Here is a 25,814-nt window from a genome sequence, read left to right as displayed (position 1 = left end):
AGGCGTGACGAATTAATTTAGACAAGATACATAAATCAGCAATATCAAAAGTGATAAATGAAGATAGTTCTGATAAAAACTTGGGTCTTTTGACCGTTACTTCCTGATGCACAGATTGGTCGATGGTGAGTAATGCGCAGTACAGCATCATTAAACCTGAATCTGTTTTGGGCTTCCAAAAGGCGAGAAACCAAAGCAATAATTAAAAAATCAGCATTTAAGCATTCTTTATGTGATGAAGAAAAATGTTGCAGTTGGCACTGAACCAGAGATGGACGAAAAAACACATAACAGGGTGTTGTTTACCCCATCCCCCCCGCCGCGCCCGATCTGCAATGCAATGAATTATGGCACGATTGATAGTCTACTGGCGGGTGAAAAACAAAATCATTTCTGCCAAATTACAAATGGGAAATGAAATGGGTATAAATCTGCATTATACGTTTTTTTTTCTGCAGATGGGGAAATGAGCTCTGATGTGAATAAGAGCAGTGTTGTGCTGAGGTGAAGGATGGGAAGGAAGTGTGTGTGTGTGTGTGTGTGAGGGGTGGAGGTGGTGCAGACTCGGTTGTGAGGCGGGGACTGGTCGCCCCTTTAAAGGGGGTGGGCGGCTGTGGACAGCCCGGACCGGCATGCAGTGCAGCGCTGTATTAACGGTTCCAGCTCGAGCCTGGGGTGCGAGCGTTGCGCGCCGCGCGCTAAGGCAGGCTGAAGGGGCGGCGCGCGAACCGGGGCGACGGGGAGCTCGAGCCGGGGATCCGGAGCCAGTGGATGCCCGCCTAACGCTCAACCATGACCGCCAACAACACCACCAGCACCGCCGCTGCCGGTTGCCGCTTCGCCGATTACTTCGTCATCTCTGGTCTGGATATCGAGACCGGCTTGGAGCCGGACGAGCTCTCGGGTGAGCGTCTCCCTCTTAAAAAAATATCTATATCTCTTGTTCACAATCTCTCTCCCTCTCACCACTGTGATTGGCGCCGAGGGAAAGCGGAAACTTCAAACTTTTCAGCTGCTGACACGTTAAAAATACACGGCCACTCGGCAGAAGTATTTCGGAACCGAGTAGAAGACACGATTCGGTAGCTTTGGCCCAGATAAAGGCAGCCTTATTGTCATCTCCTGTTGCAGGAAGTGATGATGCTGAACTGCCGTTTGACAGTTCGCAATCCTTGCAAATGGAGTTCGCTTTGTCCAGTCTTTATTTTACAGCATCACTTGGTTTAGACATTTTGAGCCCTGTAGTTAGGCAATTTTATTAGTGTAGATATTTATTGGCGAGCAACGTGATGTATCGAAGTAGTTATTTGTAGATTTAAAAGGATGCGACTATATTTCAGGCGATATCTAGAGTCGTTAGTTAATGATGTAACTGTAAACAAAGACACAGTTTAACACGCAGCATCGTATATAGATTGCATTAATTCAATATCTTAATGTAAGCATGTATTACATTGATTCGAACACGATATGTGTGTGGTTAACAGGTTCCTCTTTTGACCATTAAAATTAGTGATTCACACGGCTTCTGGTGGCAGTTGAAAGCGTTTTGAACAAAGTCCTATTTGATGTATTAAAGTCTAGCTATTGGAAATGCACTTAATCTTGCTCCTGCGTTTTGGTATATAAAAATGGTGCAGCCAATAGTTGCTTTCTCTAATTTCGTGATTAATATCACGTTTAACACACTTCTGATTTGAATATTAATTATGTGTTACACACTATTCTTCACCATACTTTAAAGTTTATCAAGTACACCAAATTTTAAGTCTTGAGTTTTGTAGATATATATTTCAAAAAGTATCTTAAATTCTCATACTTGCGTCAATCATATCTTCTGTTCATAGAGCTCTTGTATTGCTCAGTTATTGTACCAAGAACATAGAATTATCGACTAGTAGCAGCACCAAAGGAGGCCATTTAATAGTGTTCTTTTTCTTGCCTTCAATCGATTGGCTAAATGAAAATGTTCTTTACATTTCTAACACTACTTGTTTATAAATGAGTATTACAACAGTGTGGAGGTATGTTATTTTCTGAATAAACTTTTTGTTATGAAAAATGCTACTGTAGGCCTCAGCAGTCTATTTAAAAAGAATATTTGTGCTGTATACTACAATGTGTCTGTTAATATGGTTATGCTTTCAATTTTTAGGTATGTTTTGAAGGTGAATACTTTATAAATCTAGAAGTAGTTGCACAGTTTGTTCTTCCTGTACATATGCTTGGTGTTTAGTATGATTAAAGTCGATTTAGTATTTGTTGTTTGGCATTGTCGATGCTGTGCATCAGGGTAATCCAGACAGTCTTGTAAACAAGAGAGAGATCTTTAGAAAAGCGGGTGAGGGTGGGCTTGAATCATCTGCATTCAGATTGTCCTTGGGGTCCTTCCGCATCAGCTGCTCTCGAGCGAGGCTCGAAAAGGATGATGTCATTGTTACTGAAACTCTCAGGAAGAAAGCAACGACTGCATGTTTCTCTTGGGATGCTGCAGGGCCAATCCTGGCACAGACTTTGCTATTTAGCTAATGCGGCTGTGGGAATGAACTGAGAATACCACTGAAATATCAGTGCCCCAAAAATTAATCGTTTCTGAGTAAATGCATAAATCTGCTCTTGATTTAAACCTAGTTTGAATTAAATGCTTTAAAAATGTGCACCAGTGTATATTTTTTCCTGTTCTCCTCTGTTTCCAGTTTACATTGCTCTGCATGGTGATGACAAATAAAATATGCACAATTTAACCAGGCCCCTAATTTTAATTCAAAATTCTGAAAGAAATTCGTGCACAGATGTGTTTATCAGTTTCTTTTGTCAGAACTTAATGATTTCAAGAGATATTCTTTTAGAACATAGAACGATACAGCGCAGTACAGGCCCTTCGGCCCTCGATGTTGCACCGACATGGAAAAAATCTAAAGGCCATCTAACCTACACTATGCCCTTATCATCCATATGCTTATCCAATAAATTTTTAAATGCCCTCGATGTTGGCGTGTTCACTACTGTTGCAGGTAGGGCATTCCACGGCCTCACCACACTTTGCGTAAAAAACCCACCTCTGACCTCTGTCCTATATCTATTACCCCTCAATTTAAGGCTATGTCCCCTCGTGCTAGCCACCTCCATCCGCGGGAGAAGGCTCTCGCTGTCCACCCTATCTAACCCTCTGATCATTTTGTATGCCTCTATTAAGTCACCTCTTAACCTTCTTCTCTCTAACGAAAACAACCTCAAGTCCATCAGCCTTTCCTCATAAGATTTTCCCTCCATACCAGGCAACATCCTGGTAAATCTCCTCTGCACCCGTTCCAAAGCTTCCACGTCCTTCCTATAATGAGGCGACCAGAACTGTACGCAATACTCCAAATGCGGCTGTACTAGAGTTTTGTATAACTGCAACATGACCTCATGGCTCCGGAACTCAATCCCTCTACCAATAAAGGCCAACACACCATAGGCCTTCTTCACAACCCTATCAACCTGGGTGGCAACTTTCAGGGATCTATGTACATGGACACCGAGATCCCTCTGCTCATCCACACTACCAAGAATTTTACCATTAGCCAAATATTCCGCATTTCTGTTATTCTTTCCAAAGTGAATCACCTCACACTTCTCCACATTAAACTCCATTTGCCACCTCTCAGCCCATCTCTGCAGCTTATCTATGTCCCTCTGTAACCTGCAACATCCTTCCGCACTGTCTACAACTCCACCGACTTTCGTGTCGTCTGCAAATTTACTCACCCATCCTTCTGCGCCCTCCTCTAGGTCATTTATAAAAATGACAAACAGCAACGGCCCCAGAACAGATCCTTGTGGTACGCCACTCGTAACTGAACTCCATTCTGAACATTTCCCATCAACTACCACTCTCTGTCTTCTTTCAACTAGCCAATTTCTGATCCAGATCTCTAAATCACCCTCAATCCCCAGCCTCCGTATTTTCTGCAATAGCCGACCGTGGGGAACCTTATCAAACGCTTTACTGAAATCCATATACACCACATCAACTGCTCTACCCTCGTCTACCTGTTCAGTCACCTTCTCAAAGAACTCGATAAGGTTTGTGAGGCATGACCTACCCTTCACAAAACCATGCTGACTGTCCCTAATCATATTATTCCTATCTAGATGATTATAAATCGTATCTTTTATAATCCTCTCCAAGACTTTACCCACCACAGACGTTAGGCTCACCGGCCTATAGTTACCGGGGTTATCTCTACTCCCCGTCTTGAACAAAGGGACCACATTTGCTATCCTCCAGTCCTCTGGCACTATTCCTGTAGCCAATGATGACCTAAAAATCAAAGCCAAAGGCTCAGCAATCTCTTCCCTGGCTTCCCAGAGAATCCTAGGATAAATCCCATCCGGCCCCGGGGACTTATCTATTTTCACCTTGTCCAGAATTGCCAACACTTCTTCCCTACGCACCTCAATGCCATCTATTCTAATAGCCTGGGTCTCAGCATTCTCCTCCACACTATTATCTTTTTCTTGAGTGAATACTGACGAAAAGTATTCATTTAGTATCTCGCTTATCTCCTCAGCCTCCACACACAACTTCGCACCACTGTCCTTGACTGGCCCTACTCTTATCCTAGTCATTCTTTTATTCCTGACATACCTATAGAAAGCTTTTGGGTTTTCCCTGATCCTACCTGCCAAAGACTTCTCATGTCCCCTCCTTGCTCATCTCAGCTCTCTCTTTAGATCCTTCCTCGCTTCCTTGTAACTATCAAGCGCCCCAACTGTTATGATTGTTATTCAGAAACAAATATCAGCTATAGCTCCACAGTGTTGCTTTTAATGTAGTGCATTTTGAGTTTGTAATAAAACGGAAAAACTGTTTTAGAACTCCTGGACACTGACACCATTACTGAGACAGGAGGAAATTGAACTGTTGGGACGGGTTCCACTTGAATTACTTTGATACCCGGGGTCTGAGCAGAAATGATAAATAGAACGGTCATAAGGACTTTAAGATACCACATGTTGGGGGAGGGCTCAGGTGGAAACGATAGTATATGTACAGTAATAGTTTCAAAACAAATTGAAGGGAAGCATGATCATCAAATGAAGGCACCGTGGGTAAAGGGAAAATTAAAAGATGAAACCTAATTACAGGAGGGAGAAGTAAGGAATGTGGTGGTTAAATATTCGAGCAGAAGGACAGGATAAGGGTGTGTAGCCCAAATAAGTGTTCTTTACACAAATGTCTGAGGAACAAATTGCAGGTGCAAATTAAAGGAGGGCATGATATAGTGACCATTACCGAGAAATGACTATCGGGTGGAGAGTAAATGTACTAGGTTAGAAGATAGAGGAAATGGTACAGGGGAGGAGCAGTCTTGGTGATGAAGGATGCAATCACTACACTAATAAAAGAGGGTATACAAGAAGATAGCAGGCGATGGAAGCTTTGGGGACATCTAACAGGTAAGAGACAACATTAAACTAAAAGAAAGACTATTCAAAATATTCTAGGTCATGGCAATGGAAAGTACAGCAAGGGTGGTGATATGCCTCAATAAGCACATGACGAGTGATGAATGTAACTGAGGCTTTAATACACTAAACAGTTAGCCTCCTGGCCTCTGGTCCTGAACTGGGGCGGAGGTGGAGACTAGCCACCTTTTATACATGAACCTGAGGGGAGGAGCCACAAGTGAAGCCAGCCGGGACAAGCCCAGGCATGTACAATGCAACACAGTGGTTTACCACATTCACCCCCTGTTTATAAAAAAAAAAAAAGAGTCCGACGGGGATGAAGTGGTGTTAAAGGTCAAGTCTGTCGGGGGTAGGGCAGCACGGTGGCACAGTGGTTAGCATTGCTGCCTACGGCGCTGAGGACCCGGGTTCGAATCCCGGCCCTGGGTCACTGTCTGTGTGGAGTTTGCACATTCTCCCTGTGTCTGCGTGGGTTTCACCCCCACAACCCAAAGATGTGCAGGGTAGGTAGATTGGCCACTCTAAATTGCCTCTTAATTGGAAAAAGTAATTGGGTACTCTAAATTTAAAAAAAAAAGTCTGTAGGGGGCCTTGACCTTCTGCCGTGATCGCCTCAGTCCCGGCTGTGGTGTGGGCACCGGTATCGAGACCTGCGCATCCGGGAGTGTGTTGTCCTCTTCTTCACCCAGTTGTTGAGTCGGTGAAGGGGGGGTGCAGAGTATGGGCGGAGGTAGTGGTAATGGTCGCTAGTGGGCCTGCGGGTGCTAGTTCGTGAGGTAGGTGGGGAAAGACGGTGTAGGGTCGGGGGTGGTGATGGTGGTGGTCGCTGGGGCACCTGCTGGTGCCAAATCCAGAAGGGAGTGTCCTGTCACACGTCCTGGTATGACACGTAGGCATATTGTGGATTGGCATGGAGGAGCAGGACCTTCTCGACAAGAGGATCCGACTTATGGGCTCCTCGTATGCTTCCTGAGGAGGACGGGCCCTGGGACTGCCAGCCAGGACGGGAGTGAGACCCCGGAGGAAAAGCAAACATACGCTCGTGAGGATTCTCGTTGGTGGCTGTACACAGGAACGACCGGATGGAGTGGAGTGCATCGGAGAGGAACTCCTGCCAGTGGGAGACTGGGAGGCTCCTAGACCATAGGGCAGGAGGACGGTCTTCCAGACCGTCGCGCTCTCCCTCTTCACCTGTCCGTTTCCCCGGGGGTTATAGCTGGTCGTCCTGCAGGAGGCAATGCTCTTGCTGAGCAGAAACTGACGCAACTCGTTGCTCATAAAGGAGGATCCCCGATCACTATGGATGTAGGAGGGGAACCCGAACCGGGTGAAAAGACTGTGCAGGGCCTTGATGACGGTGGTAGAGGTCATGTCAGGGCACGGGATGGCGAAGGGGAATCTTTAGTACTCGTCAGCCAAGTTGAGGAAGTACACGTTACGGACAGTGGAGAGGAGGGGCCCTTTGAAATCGACGCTGAGGCGCTCAAAGGGGCGAGAGGCCTTTACCTGGTGTGCTCTGTCTGGCCGATAGAAGTGCGGCTTGCACTCCGCGCAGATCTGGCAGTCCCTGGTCACGGACCTGACCTCCTTGATGGAGTAAGGCAGGCTGCGTGCCTTGATGAAGTGAAAAAAACGGGTGACAGAGGTCATTGTGGAGGGCCGGGAGTCGGTGTACTTATGCACTGGGATAGGGCATCTGGGGGCTCATTGAGCTTCCCAGGTCGATACAAGATATCGTAGTTGTAGGTGGAGAGCTCGATCCTCCACCTCAGTATCTTGTCCCGCTGTGTGTTATTGAACATGAAGGCAACCGACCGTTGGTCAGTGAGGAGAGTGAATCGCCTGCCAGCCATGTAATGCCTCCAATGTCGCACAGCTTCTACGATGGCCTGGGCTTCCTCTTCGATTGAGGAGTGTCGAATTTTGGAGGCATGGAGGGTACGGGAGAAGAAAGCCCGTTTGGCTGAGGGTAGTGGCCAGAACAAAGTCCGACGCATCGCTCTCCACCTGGAATGGGGTGGATTCGTCCACAGCGTGCATCGCAGCTTTGGCAATATCTGCCGTGATGCGATTGAAGGCCAGTCGGGCCTCAGTCAGGGGAAAAGTGGTGGATTTGATAAGTGGACGGGCCTTGTCCGCATAATTGTGGACCCACTGGGCATAGTACAAGAAGAACCCCAGGCATCTCTTCAGGGCCTTGGGGCAGTGGGGGAGGGGGAGTTCCATGAGGGGGCGCATGCGGTCGGGTTCGGGCCCTAGGACTCCGTGTTCCACGACGTAGCCAAGGATGGCTAAGCGACTTGTGCGGAAAAAGCATTTTCCTTTATTATAGGTGAGGTTCAGGAGTTTAGCGGTGTGAAGGAAGTGCCGGAGGTTTTCGTCATGGTCCTGCTGGTCATGGCCGCAAATGGTGACATTGTGTAAGTACAGGAACGTGGCCCACAGCCTGTACTGGTCAACCATTCGGTCCATTTCTCTTTGGAAGACTGAGGCCCCATTGGTGACGCCGAAAGGGACCCTGAGGAAGTGGTAGAGGCGGCCATCTGCCTCGAAGGCAGTGTATTGGCGGTCCTCCGGGCGGATAGGGAGCTGGTGGTAGGCCGGCCTCAAGTCGACTGTGGAGAAGACTCGATACTGCGCAATCTGATTGACCATGTCAGATATGCGGGGGAGGGGGTACGCATCGAGCTGCGTGTACCGGTTGATAGTCTGGCTGTAATCGATGACCATCCGGTGCTTCTCCCCAGTCTTGACGACCACCACTTGGGCTCTCCAGTGGCTGGTACTAGCCTCCATGATCCCCTCTCGCAGGAGTCGCTGGACCTTCGCCCTGATAAACGCCCTGTCCCGGGCACTATATTGTCTGCTCCTAGTAGCGACGGGCTTACAGTCCGGGGTGAGATTTGCAAAGAGCGAGCGTGGGGCGACCTTAAGGGTCACGAGGCTACAGACGGTGAGGGGGAGGGGGGGGGGCAGGGGTCTACCGAACTTTAAAGTAAGGCTTTGGAGGTGGTAATGGAACTCGAGTCCCAGCAATAGAGCAGCGCAGAGATGGGGAAGAATGTAGAGTTTGAAGTTAGTGTACTCTACGCCTTGTACAGTAAGGATCGCGACAAAGTACCCCGGATTTCTACTGCATGGGATCCGGAAGCAAGGGAGATTTTCTGGGTCGCGAGTAAGATCGGGAGGGAGCAGCACCTTACCGTCTCTGGGTAAATGAAGCTGTCTGTGCTCCCGGAGTCGAAATGATAGGCCTTCTCGTGTCCGTTGATCCGGCGGTCATCATAGACTTCTGCGGCCGGGACTGGTCGAGCATGCTTGAGGCGAGCTTCGGAAAACGGTCAGTAGGCCGGTTGGAGGTAGTGGTAGCCAGTGAACGGTCGGGTGAGCAGGGCTCCTGGGAATCTGCAAAATGGTCCCAAGGTGGCGGCCCCCATGAGTTGCGTGTGGTGGGAGGCGTCGGTGATGGCGGCTGGAGGATGTGTTAAAGATGGTGGCTCCCATCGGTCGCACGTGGCTGCCGAAATTGAAGATGGTGGCGAAGATGGCAGCGCCCACGGGTTGCACATGGCGGATGGCCCAGCAGCTGAGGGCGGCCCCGACAGGCAGCGATGCTGGGCCTAGACGTTTTAGGGAGAGATCAGGCCTGGCAGGCTTTTGCAAAGTGACCCTTCTTCCCACAGCCGTTGCAAGTTGCGGTCCGTGCAGGGCAGCGTTGTCTGGGGTGGCTGCCCTGGCCGCAAAAGTAGCACCTCGGGCCTCCGGTGTTGGGCCGCTGCACGGCACAGGCTTGCGTCGCACCTGGGTCGGGTGATGGCTGTGCCCACGAGGGTGCCGCACGGTCGGAGGTATAGGCCTCCATGTTCTGGAAGGCCACCTCCAGTGAGTTGGAGAGTTGCACTGTCTCTGGGAGGCCGAGTGTACCCCCTTCTAGTAATCGCTGGCGGATATAATTTGATTTAATGCCCGCGACATAGGCATCCCTGATCAGCTCCACGTGCTGGGTAGCATATATCGCCCGGCAATCACAGTTCCGGCAGAGTACACGCAAAGTACGTAGGAATTCTGCAAGTGATTCCCCCGGACGTTGCCGTCTCGTGGCAAGGAGGTGCCTAGCATACACCTCGTTAACGGACTTCACGTATTGTCTCTTCAGCAGCATTATTGCCTCCGCATACGAGGAGCCGTCCCTGATGAGAAGAAAGACTCGGGCTCACCCGTGCGTGGAGGATCTGCTTCTTCTGGAGGTCTGTGATGTCTTCGGTGAAGGATGCGAGGTACGCTTCGAAGCAGCTTAGCTAGTGCTCAAAAATTTCTGTGGTGTCGGCTGCCTGTGGATCGAGCTCCAGGCGATCAGGCTTGAGTAATGAGTTCATTGTAAAGTTTAGTGTATTGAATTGATATGCCTTCAATGAGCACACGACGAGTGATGAATGTAACTGAGGCTTTAATACACTAAACAGCTAGCCTCCTGGCCTCTGGTCCCGAACTGGGGCGGAGGCGGAGACTAGCCACCTTTATACATGAGCCCAATGGGAGGAGGTACAGGCGGAGCCAGCCGGGACAAGCCCAGGCATGCACAACACAGCATAATGCAACATAGTGGTTTACCACAGGTGGCAAAATAGATTATAAGAGTTACAAAAAGGGATTATGGAAATAAGCTTGCAAAGCATATCAAAATCAACACAATTGTCTATTGTATGAATAAAGAGAGGGTGGTCAGGAGTAATGTCAGCCCCTCAAACTGAGAATGGTGATATTAAAAATAAGAAATTAGCCAACATATTGAACAATTACTTTGTGCCAATGTAAATAGTGGAAGAAGAGGATAACATGACAGACATTTTAAAGGAATTAATATTGAAACTAAGACTGACTCACCAAAATTAATGTAAACAAAATACATGCCGCAGAAAATAATTGCCATAAAGAGTGACTAATCTCCTGGACAGATGGTTTTCATCCCATAGTTTTAAAGTAAGTAGGTATGATCATAGAAATTGCCCTTCCAAAGGTCTCTTGATTCGGGACCTGTTCCTTTATGGATTGGAAAATTGTCACCGCAGAATTTTAAAAATGAGAAAAAGAAATTATAAACCAATGACCCTAACATTTGTTGTCAGGAAATTATTAGAGTCTGTGATTTAAGGATGGAGTGACTGAACATCTCAAAAATTTGATCAGAGAGAACCCACACACACATGTAAAAATCACACCTGAGGAATGTTGTGAAGAGGTGACAACAGTGGGGATAAGGGAATATTTATGGATGTTAATTATGTGCACATCCAGAGGCATGTATAGTCTCTTATAAGGACTGTGATATAAAGTCGAAGCTAATGGAATTGAAGGAAAATTTGTTGACCTGTTGCGTGGTAGAAGATGATAAGAAATAGGAAATTGGATAGGTGCTTTCATTGAAAGGATGGAACGTATAGCATTCTACAAGGATCTGTGTTGGGGCCTCAAATATTCACTGAATTTATTAACTGCTTATACAATGTGATAGCCACATATTCAGGTTTGCAGTTTGTCAATGGCACAAAGATGGATGGCTTATGAGCAGTGTAAATGCTGCCTCACAGTTCCAGAGTCCCTGGTTCAATTCCAGCTTTGGGTGACTCAGTGTGGAGTTTGCACTTTCTCCCTGTGTCTGCGTGGGTTTCCTCCAGATTCTCTGGTTTCCTCCCACAGTGCAAAGATGTGCAGGTTGGGTTGATTGGCCATGATAAGTTGTCCCTTAGTGTCTAAAGATGTTAGGTGGGGTTACAGGGATGGGGTGGAGGCGTGGTCTCTTTCCAAGGGCTGGTGCAGACTCGATGGGCCGAATGGCTCCCTTCTGCACTGTAAATTCTATGATATTAATGAATTAAGTAAATAGGGCTAAATAATGGAAAATGAATTTCGGTGTAGGTAAAAGTGAGATCATCCACTTTTGACCTAAAAAAGATAGAACAGGGTACTTTCTAAACCGCAAAAAACGAGAAACACTGGAGGTTCAAAGTGAGTTCCGAAGAAGAATCTTATTTGACTTGAAACATCAACTCTGTTTCCCTTCGCAGATTCTGACTGACCTGCTGAATATTTCCAGCATTTTAAAAAAATTCCGGTCGTCTCAGTGCATAAATCATTAAGATGTCATAAGCGGATACAGAAAATAATCAAACAGCTAATGGGAGTCCTGGCCTTCATATCTAGAGAGGACTCCAATGGAAGAGGGGTGTGTGTGATGGGGATGGAAGTTTTGCCACACTGTACAAAAAAGCTCTAATCAGACCACACCTGGAGAACTGTTCACTCTTTAGGAAAAATGTATTGGTCTTGGAGAGAGTGCAGCATGGATCTATAAAATCTCTGGACTCCAAAAGCTTAATTACGAAAAGAGATACAGAAACTAGGATTGTCTCCCCTGGAATTTGGAAGATTGAAGGGTGATTTGATTGACGTTCGCCAGATACTAAGGGGAACAGATAGACTAAGTAGGGGCAAACTCTTTCTGTTGGTAGGTGCATCTCGGGCACAGCCTAATAATTAGAACTAAACATTTAGGGAATGAAGTTAGGAAGAACTTTGCCATGCAAAGGATGATCGTGGTTTGGAACTTTTTTCTGCAAACAGCAATTGAGCATTTGGTTAATTGTCAGTTTTAACCAGTGCTCTTTTTTTATCGTAAGATATTTAGGTATCTGGGACAAGGGCAGGTGCATGGAGTATGTTAACAGATCGGCCAAGATCCCATTGAATGGCTGCAAAACTGGCTCTAGGGACTTAATGCCTGATTTGCTTTTTCTATGTTCCTAGAACTCCCATAACATTGGCAACTCTGCCATTTTAGTGTGCAGCAGCATAGGTTGACGTACTATTCAAGACAGAAATATGGCAATAGGCTAAGGGTTCAGGTACGGGTTCAGGTATAATTCCAGGCAAGGAGTCCCCATGGGCCCTCTTGGGTTGATTATTGTCTCCGGACTCTATTTTGATGAACAGGGAATTCTCCCTAGTGTCCTGGCCACTACTTATCCTTCATCCAATATCACCACTTTTGTGTTACACAGTTTTTATGGAAGCATCCTATGTGCAAAGTGGCTATTGCACTTGTAAAAACAGATTTTTCCTGTGGCATTTTCTTAATGTCCGCTGTGCATTTGACATCAATGATCACTTCTTCTCCAAGTCAATTTACTAAGAAACTTTAAATTTTTTTCTACTTTGTATGAAAGGCACACGTTTTTCTCATAAGAACGTACCTTGCTCGCCTAAGTCCAGGCAGCTTAGGTACAGATTGGTGAAAGATTAGGTCCCCACAAGTGTGTATAAATGCTACGATTCTGTTATGGATATTAACAATCCTCCAATTCTCTTCAAAGACCTGAGTGTGGACTCATCTCTTCCTAATTCTGGATGTACATAGACTGTTTTTTCCCAGTATCCTCCTACAACTTTTATACATCTCTTTCCAAGCTGACTTTTTTTTTGCCATAACACCCTGTGAGAACCACTGTAGATTTATTTCACTAGGTGCAAACTAGAACAAATCTTCCAGCTGTGAAATCAAATCACAGATACATCTGACTGACTATGCTTTCCTGTTGGCTCTCTCCATCTGGTGAATTGCATTTTACATCACAGCAAAACTGCAGCTGCCTCTCTGTTCCCAAACATAACTGCTGGTTCCTTGTTTCTGTTAACAAATGCCAACAGCTAACTGAAAAAAGAAGAACCTTTTACCCATCTCCATTACAATATGATATGCTTTGAGATGGGCTCAAAGAGAAATTAAGACAAATTAGTTTGTCTTCAAAATTATTCTTTGATTCTGTAACCTATAAGAATAATTTATATATTTAATAGACTTTTACAGCTCCCCTTCCCAGAATTGCTTGCCCTCTTAATACAACTCTCGTTGATGACTTGGTTTTACCTTACTTTTAAATTATACATTCAGATCAAAATAAGGGTAAAACTTCTGTCTACAGTACAAGCCTAGAAATGGCTTATTCATTATCCAAATTTAACACTTCTACCTCCCTGAAATTGTAAGATAACGTTAGCTTTTGCCTGTAATTAACTCCCAAGATTGTTTGAATTGTGTTTACTTCCGGTTACTTATCAGTTTCTCAGTCAGATGCCCCCATTTTCTACAGTTATTTCTTAACTTCATTCATGTTTTGGAATAAAAATTATGAACTTGATAGTCGCAACAAAAGGCAAAGTTCTATTAATCAGGGGAAATTATGCAGGTTTTGGCACTTGTTTCAGCTAAGAACATCCTACTCATTATGACATTAGCTTGCTGAGTGTAAAGGTTTCCTTTTTCTTTTGTTTTGAGCACCTCAATTTCTTCTTGCGCTTCATTGATCTCCTGTGAGAACAGTTTCATGCCTATTTTTTCAACTGTCTGCGAGCTGAACGTTGCTCTGTCTTGGTGACCCAAACTGGATGTGCTTACAAATCTTGCTATTCATTACTTGCCAACGATTTGGAACATGAATTTTTTTTGTCCTTATTTGCATTCCAGTACTGGCTACTACACCCAGTATGTAAGTTATTTTTGTGTAACTGCTCTGTCATGATTGGTGATGGTGTTAAAAAGCTCAGGAATTAGACAATAGTTGCCTTTTCCTTCAGGGATGGGGCCATGTTTTAGTGTTAATTTTATTTTCAATAACAATTTGTATTTATAAGGGGCCTTTAACATAGTAAACTGTCCCAAGGAATCAAAAAGAATGGCATGGTAGCACAATGGTTAGAATTATTGGTTCACTGCACCAGGGTCCCGGGTTCGATTCCTGCTTGGGTCACTGTCTGTGCGGAGTCTGCATGTTCTCCCTGTGTCTGTGTGAGTTTCCTCCGGGTGCTCCAGTTTCCTCCCTCAAGTCCCGAAAGCTGTTGGGTGAATTGGACATTCTGAATTCTCCCTCGGTGTACCTGAACAGGCGCCAGAGTGTGAGACTAGGAGATTTTCACAGTAACTTCATTGCCGTGTTAATAATTTAATATTTCATTTAATCTTTATTATTGTCAATAGTATGTGAGCCTGCTTCTGGCAATCATAAAGATTATTATTATAAAGAGCTAGGTTTTAGAACATAGAACATAGAACAGTACAGCACAGAACAGGCCCTTCGGCCCTCGATGTTGTGCCGAGCCATGATCACCCTACTCAAACCCACGTATCCACCCTATACCCGTAACCCAACAACCCCCCCCCCCCCCCCTTTAACCTTACTTTTTAGGACACTACGGGCAATTTAGCATGGCCAATCCATCTAACCCGCACATCTTTGGACTGGGAGGAAACCGGAGCACCCGGAGGAAACCCACGCACACACGGGGAGGACGTGCAGACTCCGCACAGACAGTGATCCAGCCGGGAATCGAACCTGGGACCCTGGAGCTGTGAAGCATTTATGCTAACCACCATGCTACCGTGCTGCCCTTAAAGAGCATATTAAAGGAGGAGAGAGAAGTGAAGAGGTGGAGAAATTTAGAGGTTTCCAGACCGTGGGGCCTTGACAGCTGCTGACACGGTCACTGTCATATCCCACACGGGACCTATGGGGTGGGGATGATTGTCTTCCCCGTCGTTCTCGCAGAGTACGAGCTCTCCCCGTTGAGGGGCCAAAGTTCTTTATTCTTGCTCGGTGTTCCCTGTGTCCTTATTAAACTGCCGACGAGGAGTAAACTGGTTTGCTGTCGATGCTGCAGCCTACTCTGCTGAGCCACCTATCTTTGAGCCAGGAAGTCCAGAAAAGGCTGCCATCGTTTATAGAACCCTGTATTGATCCTCTCAGGGCAAGTTTGACCCTTTCCAGTTTTATAAATCCCGCCGTGTCACTGATCCAGGTCTCCACACTTGGGGGCCTCGCATCCTTCCACTGTAGCAGAATCCTTCGACGGGCTACTAGGGACGCAAAGGCCAGGACACCGGCCTCTTTTGCCTCCTGCACTCCCGGCTCTACCGCAACTCCAAAAATCGCGAGTCCCCACCCTGGTTTGACCCTGGATCCAACCACCCTCGACACCGTCCCCGCCACCCCCTTCCAGAATTCTTCCAGTGCTGGGCATGCCCAGAACATATGGGCGTGGTTCGCTGGACTCCCCAAACATCTGGTGCACCTATCCTCACCCCCAAAGAACCTACTCATCCTAGTCCCGGACATGTGGGCCCGGTGCAGCACCTTAAATTGGATGAGACTAAGCCTCGCACATGAGGAGGAAGAGTTGACTCTCTCCAAGGCATCCGCCCAAGTCCCGTCCTCTATCTGCTCCCCGAGTTCCTCCTCCCATTTAGCCTTCAGCTCCTCCACTGACGACTCCTCCACCTCCTGCATTACCTTATAGATGTCAGACACCTTCCCCTCTCCGACCCACACCCCCGAAAGCACTCTGTCCATCGTCCCCTGCGAGGGCAGCAAAGGGAATCCCTCTACCTGTCGCCTAGCAAACGCCTTTACCTGCAAGTATCTGAACATGTTCCCCTGGGGAAGGCCAAATTTATCTTCCAGTTCCCCCAGGCCCGCAAACCTCCCGCCAATAAACAGGTCCCTCAATTTGCTGATGCCCGCCCTTTGCCACCCCCTAAATCCCCCATCCGTGTTCCCCGGGATGAACCGATGGTTGCCACCTAGTGGAGCCTCCATCGAGCCCCCTGTTTCCCCCCTATGCTGCCTCCTCTGTCCCCAGATTCTTAGGGTCGCCGCCACCACCGGGCTCGTGGTAAACCTCTTAGGGGAGAGCGGCAACGGCGCCATTACCATGGCACCCAGGCTCGTACCTCTACATGACGCCATCTCCATTCTTTTCCACGCCGCCCCTCCCCCCTCCATCACCCATTTACGCACCATTGACACATTGGCCGCCCAATAGTACCCCAGAAGGTTGGGCAGCGCCAGCCCGCCTCTATCCCTCCCTCGCTCCAGGAACACCCTCTTCACTCTCGGAGTCCCATGCGCCCACACAAAGCTCAAAATACTGCTAGTCACTCTCCGAGAGAAGGCCCTGGGGATAAAGATGGGCAGGCACTGAAAGAGGAACAAGAACCTCGGAAGCACCGTCATTTTGACGGACTGTACCCTCCCCGCCAACGATAATGGCAGCATGTCCCACCTCTTGAACTCCTCCTCCATCTGATCTACAAGTCTGGTGAAATTATGCTTGTGAAGAGTCCCCCAGTCCCTGGCCACCTGCACCCCCAGGTACCTAAAGCTCTCCCCTGCCCGCCTAAGCGGGAGCCTACCAATTCCTTCCTCCTGGTCTCCAGGGTGCACCACAAACACCTCACTCTTGCCTAAATTTAATTTATAACCTGAAAAGGTCCCGAACTCAGCTAGCAACTCCATCACCCCCGGCATCCCTCCCACCGGGTCCGCCACATACAGTAACAGGTCATCGGCATACAACGACACCCTATGTTCCTCCCCACCTCGCACCAAGCCTCTCCACCTCTCTGAATCCCTCAACGCCATCGCCAGAGGCTCGATTGCCAGTGCAAACAGCAAGGGGGACAGGGGGCAACCCTGCCTGGTCCCTCGGTAAAGCTGGAAGTACTCCGACCTCCTCCTATTCGTGGCCACGCACGCCATCGGGGCCTCATATAGCAGCCTTACCCATCTAATGAACCCTTCACCAAATCCAAACCTCCCCAACACCTCCCATAGGTACCCCCACTCCACTCTATCGAAGGCCTTCTCCGCATCCAGCGCCACCACTATCTCTGCCACCCCCTCAATCGCCGCATCATGATGACATTCAACAATCTCCGCACATTCGTGTTCAGCTGCCTTCCCTTCACAAAACCTGTCTGGTCCTCGTGCACAACCCCTAGCACACAGTCCTCTCTCCTGGTGGCCAGGATTTTTGCCAGCACCTTAGCATCCACGTTGAGGAGAGATATGGGCCTGTATGAACCACACTGCTGGGGGTCCTTGTCCCTCTTTAAAATTAACGAGATCAGCGCCCGCGACATCGTCGGGGGCAAAGTCCCCCCTTCCCACGCTTCGTTGAGTGTCCGCACCAGCAAGGGGCACACTAGGTCCACAAACTTTTTATAAAATTCCACCGGGAACCCATCCGGCCCCGGTGCCTTCCCTGACTGCATCTGCCCGATCCCCTTAACTAGCTCCTCCAGCTCAATCGACGCACCCAACCCCTCCACCTTCTCCTCCTGCACCTTCGGGAAAGAAAGCCCGTCAAGGAACCTCTCCATTCCCCTCCTCTCCCCCGTTGGCTCCGACCGGTACAGTTCCCCGTAAAAGTCCTTGAAGACCTCATTCACCTCTACCCCCTTCCGCACCACATTCCCACTCTTATCTCTCACTCCAGCAATTTCCTTAGCCGCATCCCGCTTGCGGAGCTGATGAGCCAGCATCCTACTCGCCTTTTCACTATGTCGTACACTGCCCCTTGTGCCTTCCTCCACTGTGCCTCCGCCTTTCTAGTGGTCAGCAAATCAAATTTAGCCTGCAGGCTGCGCCTCTCCCCCAACAGTCCCTCCTCTGGTGCCTCTGCATACCTCCTGTCCACCTCCAGCATCTTTCCCACCAGTCTAGCCCTTTCACTCCTCTCCCTGTGTGCCCGGATGGATATCAGCTCCCCACGAATCACTGCCTTCAGGGCTTCCCAGACCATCCCCACCTGAACCTCCCCCGTATCATTCACCTCGAGGTACCCCTCAATACTTGCCCGGACCCTCCTACACACCTCCTCCTCCGCCAACAACCCCACATCCAACCGCCACAACGGGCGCTGGTCCCGCACCTCCCCCATCTCCAACTCTATCCAATGCGGAGCGTGGTCGGAGATTGCAATGGCCGAATACTCTGCCTCCTCCACTCTCGGAATCAGTCCCCTACTAACCACGGAGAAATCTATCCGAGAGTAGACCCTATGTACGTGGGAGAAGAAAGAGTACTCGCGTGCCCTCGGCCTCACAAACCTCCATGGATCCACCCCACCCATCTGGTCCATAAACCCTCTCAGTACCTTGGCCGCCGCCGGCCTCCTACCCGTCCTAGAGCTGGACCGATCCAATGAAGGATCCAACACTGTATTAAAGTCCCCCCCCCCCCCATGATCAGACCTCCCGCCTCCAGATCCGGGACCCGTCCCAACATACGCCTCATAAAGCCCGCATCGTCCCAATTTGGGGCATACACACTAGCCAGTACCACCTTCTCTCCTTGTAGCCTGCCCCTAACCATAACATACCTACCCCCCTTATCCGCCACCACCTCCGATGCCTCAAACAACACATTTTTCCCCACCAGAATCGCTACTCCCCGGTTCTTCACATCCAACCCAGAGTGGAAAACCTGCCCCACCCATCCCTTCCTCAGGTGGACCTGGTCCGCCACCTTCAGGTGGGTCTCCTGAAGCATTGCCACATCTGCCTTTAGCCCCTTCAGATGAGCCAGTACCCTCGACCGCTTCACCGGCCCATTCAACCCTCTCGCATTCCAGGTGGCCAACCGGATCAGAGGGCGTCCCGCCCCCCCCTCCCCCGTCGACTAGCCATAGCCCGTCGACTGCCCGCCCCAGGCCAGCACCCCCTGCCCGACCCAGTCCCCACAGCGACAACACCTCACCTCTGTCCCCCCAGCCCCCACCAGCTCCTTCTTGACCCTACCAGCAGGAACCCTCCCAGCCGCGAACCGTCCTCCATTGTACTTCCGTGGGTCAGCTAACTTCTGCTGACCCCGAAAACTCTCGCCAATAACCTGACCCCTCCCAAAGTGGGATCATCCCCCAATCTATCCCTCCTCCAGGCACCGCTCCAGCGCGGGGAAGAACCAGTTAAGGCCCCGCCTCCCCCCGTCACCGTCTCCGCCCCCCAGACCTGCAGCGCGGGAAACCAGAGGAAAGCCCGCGCTTTCGCACTGCCCCACCACCCCCTTCTGACGCAGCTCCCAAATACCAGACCCACTCCATACCCCCAACCCGACATAGAATACAACAAACCCCCCCCGACCCTCCCCGCAAGATACACAGCTCAAACAATGCCCCACAGCAAAAAAAAACATAGCAGAACAACACCCCCGTAAATAACCATATCAAAATTGCAAAAGTACAAAAAAAAAAGAGAACACAGCAACAGCAGAATCCAGCACTAAAATATACCTCCCTGATTTTCTGGACCGACGTTGGAATCAACTATTTCGTCAAGCTTCTATTTGGGCGATTGAATACATTTGACGTCGGTGTTGAAGGCTGGAATCGGTATGCAGAAAAGATGCATCACTTCTTCTGGACCAACAACATCACGGAGAACGAGTGCCAGATGATCATACTATTAAAGGCCTGCAGGGCGCACACGTTTTGGAGTCTTGCGTACCCGGTGGCACCAGATGCACACTTATTCGACCAACTTATGATGCAACATTTCACCTGACTCCGTCAGTGATCGTTCAATGGTATCGTTTTAATAAGTCAGTGACGTCTCCCAGTGAGTCACCAAGTTAATATCGTGGCTATGGAACTTAGCTGAGTTTTGTGAGTATGAGACTGATTTATCGGATATGCTCTACGATCATTTGGTCTATGGTATAAATAATATGAAGAGACAAAAAAACTTTGGGCAAACCTCCCTCACTTTCAACAGGTGCTACAGATTTCTTTGCCCCAAGAGAGTGCGGAACACAGCATCCAGGAAATGCAAGGGATGGAGATGGATGTTTTGGGGCATCATCCCTTACGTGGTATCCCCACGGCCCGGACTGACTGCTGCAGTGTCTCCAGCCTTTGGACAAAGGGCCAGCCATCTAGATGTAGGACGTCCCCAGACTTGGCTGAAGGAGATTCTGGCCCGTTTGCGATGTGTGGGTGCAGGTCCAGGTGTAAACACAGGCAGCAGACGGGCCAGTGCTCCTGGCGTCCCGGTCAAGGTAGGTGCCAGGCCCAGGGCCATGCCTTGCATTTGAGTGACGCAGAAGATGAGGCCTCTGAGATGCAGTTAAACTGTTTGGCAGCACCCCATGTGGCCCTTATTCGAGTTCCGATACAGATGAATGGCCATATGCTCTAGATGGAATTGTATGCAGGAGCAGCCGTTTCTGTGGTGGCGCAGAGCACCATTGATCTTATTAGAAGGGGTGTGCACACTTTGACATTGGCTGACATGGCTGCTCATTTGGCCACTTATACTGGAGAGCGACTGAATATTGTGGGGACGACCCTTACTCTGGTAGTTTATGAGCTCCAATCGGTTCACCATCCACTCATAGGAATAATAATCTTTATTAGAGTAGGCTCACATTTACACTACAATGTAGTTACTGGGAAAATCCCTTGGTCGCCACACTCCGGCGCCTGTTCGGGTACACTGAAGGAGAATTCAGAATGTTCAATTAACCAAGCACATCTTTCGGGACTTGTGGGAGGCAACCCACGCAGACACTGGGATAATGTGCAGACTCCGCACAGACGGTGACCCAAGCCGGGAATCGAACCCGGGTCCCTGACACTGTGAAGCAACAGTTCTAACCACTGTGCTACCATAAGGAAGCTGCCCTAGTCTGTTGGGCCGCAATTGGTTACACCTGCTGCAGTTGGATTGGCAGCATATCATCCAAGTGGGATCTGGTGGTCTGAGGTTCTGAGCAAGTTCCCCGATTTTGTCAAGCCAGGATTAGGTACAATTTAAAGGGGCCATAGCCAAGATCCAGGTGGCTCGGAGGTCTGGCCCCGATATTTTCGTGCCCGCCTAGTTCCCTACACCTTAGTGGAAAAAGTCGAGGCCGAACTTCATCGCTTGGAGAGTTTGGGCAGCTTTAGACCTGTGCGCTTCGCCGTTTGGGTGGTGCTGGTGGTCTCTGTAGAGACTAAATTGATGGCGAACATGGCTTTGAGGTTAAATCATTACCCTTTTACCCTGCATCGGGATTCTTTATGCTACACTGGCTGCACATTTTACAAAATTAGAGGTGAGTAATGCTTACCTACAGCTGGAGCACCCAGGGACTCAGATTGCACTTGCCAATGCGTTGAGCTGTCTTCCTCTGCAGACCGAGTTCATAAACCCCACTATGGTGGACGAGGTGGTCACTGTCCTGAATTTTGTGGACTCCTTGCCCGGCACTGCATGTATTCGTGACTGGACCCAAACAGACCCCGTCCTTGCCAAGGTGCAGCATCTGGTGCTATACGGTGGCCAGTATCAACAGTTACCGGGCAAGTTGAAGGCTTTCTCCTCCAAGTTCTCAAGAGCTGACAGTAAGAAGACAGTATCCTGTGGAGCACGAGGGTGGTTATTCTGGCAAAAGGCCAGGAAATGTGTTAAAGGACTGTAAAGTCTCATCAACGTCTTCATTGTGGACACTCCTGGGTGCCTTTTGTGATATTTGGTGGCCAGGTTTGAACACCTGATATAGAGATGTTGGCTCAGCAGTGCTCCATCTGTTGGCACCAGAAGCTCCCCGCGGTGGCACATCTGCACCCTTGGGACTGGGGCACCCTTGGGCGCGCGTACATGCTGCTTTCACCCATCCGTTGCTGGGTTCGATGTTTCTCGTCCTGGCGGACGGCCATTCCCAAGTGACTCGAGGTCCACAAGGTGGCGACGATCACCTCCCGGGCAACCATCAAGAGATTGCGCATTTCCATTTCCTTTTCGATCCATGGAATCCAGAGGTTCTCATAACGGATAACTGGGCCTCTTTCACAAGTGCAGAATTTTTCGCTTTCATGAAGGGCATCGAGCTTCGGCATGTCCGCACTGCCCCGTACTATCCGGCTTGGCAGAGAGGGCCGTGTAGACGGTTAAGCGGTGGTTAAAGAAGCAAACTTTTGTTCTCATACTGGACCACACAGTAACTGGGTTGGCCCCTGTTGCGATGCTCGTGGGTTGTTGACTTCATACACAACTTAATTTGCTTCTCCCAGACATTGGCGTGAAGCTGCGACCTAACCAGGAGGTGAAAGGGCGTTGCCTGGTTTGACGTTGACCTCTCCACTTCGCACCTGACACCGTGGTGTTTAGTTGTAGCTTCACCGGTGCTCTTTGGGATTGTAATCTGTCAAAGGGACCAGTCTCTTGCCAAGTTTTGGTCCGGGGCAACTGATGAGACGGCATTTGGATCATATTTGCTCGCGATGTTTGGTCCTTTTGTGAGGTTCTTCAGAAGAATCCTGTCCTGGATCTTTCAACTCCATTGCTGAACCAACCTGCTGTGACTCCTCCAGTCTGTGTTGATGCCAATGTTGTATGTTCAAATTCAGACATGGAGATGAAGACTTCTGAGGTCTCTGATGCAGATTCAATCGTTCAGCTGCCTCCTGCCAATCATCTGCTATGACGTTCGTGCCGTAGACTAAGTTCCCCTTCGAGATATCCGCCGCATTGGGGGCTCAACGCTTTGCTGAAGAGGGTCTGATATCCTCCACCCAGAATATACTCCTAGAATCCCTGCTCCTCCTCCGCGTCAGCTGTCGAGGGTGTCTTCGGACTTTGGGGAGGAGGAATGTCATGTCCTGGACGGGACTTGCGGAGTGGGAATAATTATCTTCCCCGTGGTTCTTGCAGGTTACGAGCTACCCCGCCAAGGCATGGGTTAACTCCATTCAGCTTTGAATAACAGGTCGGCCAGTAAGGCACCGACCCGGTAGGGATCTGCTGTGAGTTATATATAATTTAACTAAATAAACACAATTTTTTTTATTCTTCCTCTGTGTTGAGTCCCCCTGTCATTAATGGCACCAATGCTGCAGCAATTAGAATTGGTGATGTTCAAAATGGCTTGGAGGAGGAGTGCAGATTTCACAAGGTTGTGGGGCTGGTGAGATTGCAGAGATAAGGAGCATCGAGGCCTTGAAAGTTTGGACGGGAATTTTAAAATCCAGGTGTTGCTTGAGCAGGAGCCCTTGTCGGTCAGCAAGCACAGGGGTGATAGGTGAACATGGTGAAAGTAAGGGTAGGTGCAGCGCAGCTTTAGATGATCATAGAATTTACAGTGCAGAAGGAGGCCATTCGGCCCATCGAGTCTGCACCGGCTCCTGGAAAGAGCACCCTACCCAAGGTCAACAACTCCACCCTATCCCCACAACCCAGTAACCCCACCCAACACTAAGGGCAATTTTGGACACTAAGGGCAATTTATCATGTCCAATCCACCTAACTTGCACATCTTTGGACTGTGGGAGGAAACCGGAGCACCCGGAGGAAACCCACGCACACACTGGGAGGATGTGCAGACTCCGCACAGACAGTGACCCAAGCCGGAATCGAACCTGGGACCCTGGAGCTGTGAAGCGATTGTGCTATCCACCATGCTACCGTGCTGCTCAAGTTCAAGTTTATAGAGAGTAAGCAACAGGCAAATCTTGGATGATTTACAGAGATAGAGAGGCGAAAGACAGGAGAGTTTTGCAAATAAGGATGATTAATGTTTAAGTTGTGGTGTTACTTAACCAGAAAAAGTTTTGAATATCCTCCAGTTTACAGAGTATAGAATGTGGGAGAGCGGCCAGGTGTACATTGGAATGGTCAAATAAAGACGTGGATGATTTTGGCAGCAGCTGATCTGAGGCAGGGCATATTGTAATAGTATATTGTGCATTTTAGCAAATATACTAATTTAATTATGTAAATGAAATGTCATATGATGCCGTAACCATCTTTGTGCAGACATGAGCAGCATGTGTAATAATAATAAAGCAGAAATCTCCATCAAAAGTCTGTATTCAACCTCTGTGCTTGCTCTTTATCTTTGTTTGTATTAGCCTAGAAAGAGATGATGCTTAGCCTAGAAAGAGATAATGCAGCATGGTGGCAGTGGTTGTGAACTAACAGCATTGAGCAGCAGCTGAAAACAACAATTTAAATCGGAAAACCTACCTCAAGTGCTGGCCGAATCATCGTTTTGACATTGGAAATACACTGTGTGACTCTTGTAACCAGAGCCAGCAAACAGAAACAACAGTAGTTTCAGCTACAGAGTTCCACTGAGCCTTTTGCTTGGGGGTGCATTCCTTCCATCACTGCATTTGCCAACTTTGATACCAGGGTTCCTCCTGCCTGAAAGCCAAAAAACCTGGACTGCAGCAGCACAGCTCAGTGCGTGGCTCCTCAGTCCTGCAGCCATTGCAGTTTTCTTGTAATCCTAAAGAAACAGTTGGAGACGAGAACGAAAGGCTCAGGCAATGACACCAGGATTTTTAGAGATGGACGAGAAAGCATCCAATGTCTCAGGTGAGTTCAGACATGACATTGAACTATGCTTCCAAGGCCATGAGGTTGTGGATACGGAAAAACAAACGGTAAAGATTAGGATTGCCATCAGGAATTATGATTTGGGCAGAATTAATACCTCTGGTATGTCTGTGGATGACCAGAATAATCTAGCAAAGCCACGGACAACATTGGAAAGTCAGTTTTTGGGCAAATTGCGCCCAAAAAACTTTGTATGAGGTGACGAGAACAAATGGTCTGGTGCAGCGAAGGAATTGACCTCACCTCTGGGAACTCTGTTAGCCATGCACAAGCAACATCCAACATTGTCTACACACGAGCAAGTACATTTTGCAGACTAAGACAATGAGCAGCATACCAAACATCATGACAGCTGTGCATGGCCAGCTTGAACACATCCTCAGAGTGAAGGAACAGATGGTTCAAAGTCACATCCACATGTAATGGTTACAAGGTCTAGTTGAATTGGCCATCAACCCGTACGTATCTGAGACTATGAAGCATAATGTTCTTATGAGTTCAGTGTTCCATGTTAAACAGGGTTATAGTTGCCAAATGGGACAGAGGTTATTAATGAAGGCCCACCTTCTCAACCTTGTCCCTCGTCTGAGGTGTGGTGATCCTCGGGTTAAATCACACCAGTCAGCTCTCCCCCCTCAACGGGGAAAGCAGCCCATGATGGTCATCTGGAGCTATGGTGACTTTTAGTTACTCCATGTACATATTCATGTTAAACTAGTGATTTTTTTTTTATTCAAGGAAAGTGGGATGTTGTGATAGTGTGCTTGCTAATATGTAAAAGTATATTCATTTTAAATATGCTTATGTAAATAGTCATGTCAGAGAAAGTGATGCAGTAACTATCTTAGTTATGCGCTCAACGAGCAGCACATGTGGTAGCAGGAAGAATTTCTCATTAGTTAGCGGTCTTAGTTCAATGCCTGCCTTTCAGCTATTTTCACATTTAGTCTAGAAAAAAAATTAGTGATGGTGTGGATGTGGGACCAGAAGCTTGTCTCAGGATCAAGTATTTAAAAAAATAAATAAAAAAAATTGCCATTTTCAAAGTTTATATACATTTGCCATTCATTTTCATTTATTATACAATGGGAAAAAAGGCTTTGTCTTACTTTTCTTTTATTTATATACTGTTGCCGTCTTGTTAGGCGTG

At 48.3% G+C, this 25,814-nt stretch overlaps 1 protein-coding gene across 1 annotated transcript in view; it reads left to right on the top strand.

Annotated features, from left to right (window-relative positions):
* Positions 1-663: 663 nt before the first annotated feature.
* The window catches only part of LOC119971886 (DENN domain-containing protein 5A-like), a 387,311-nt gene continuing 362,160 nt past the window's right edge, over positions 664-25,814 (top strand). Inside the window, 1 exon segment of the mRNA XM_038808165.1 lies at positions 664-904. Within this exon segment, the coding sequence (XP_038664093.1) occupies positions 793-904 (112 nt within the window). The 5' untranslated portion in view covers positions 664-792.

Source organism: Scyliorhinus canicula, chromosome 9 (genome assembly GCF_902713615.1).
Source record: "Scyliorhinus canicula chromosome 9, sScyCan1.1, whole genome shotgun sequence".
NCBI lineage: Eukaryota > Metazoa > Chordata > Chondrichthyes > Carcharhiniformes > Scyliorhinidae > Scyliorhinus > Scyliorhinus canicula.
Note: the sequence above shows the minus strand (reverse complement) of the source record. Positions and strands in the feature narration are given on the sequence as shown.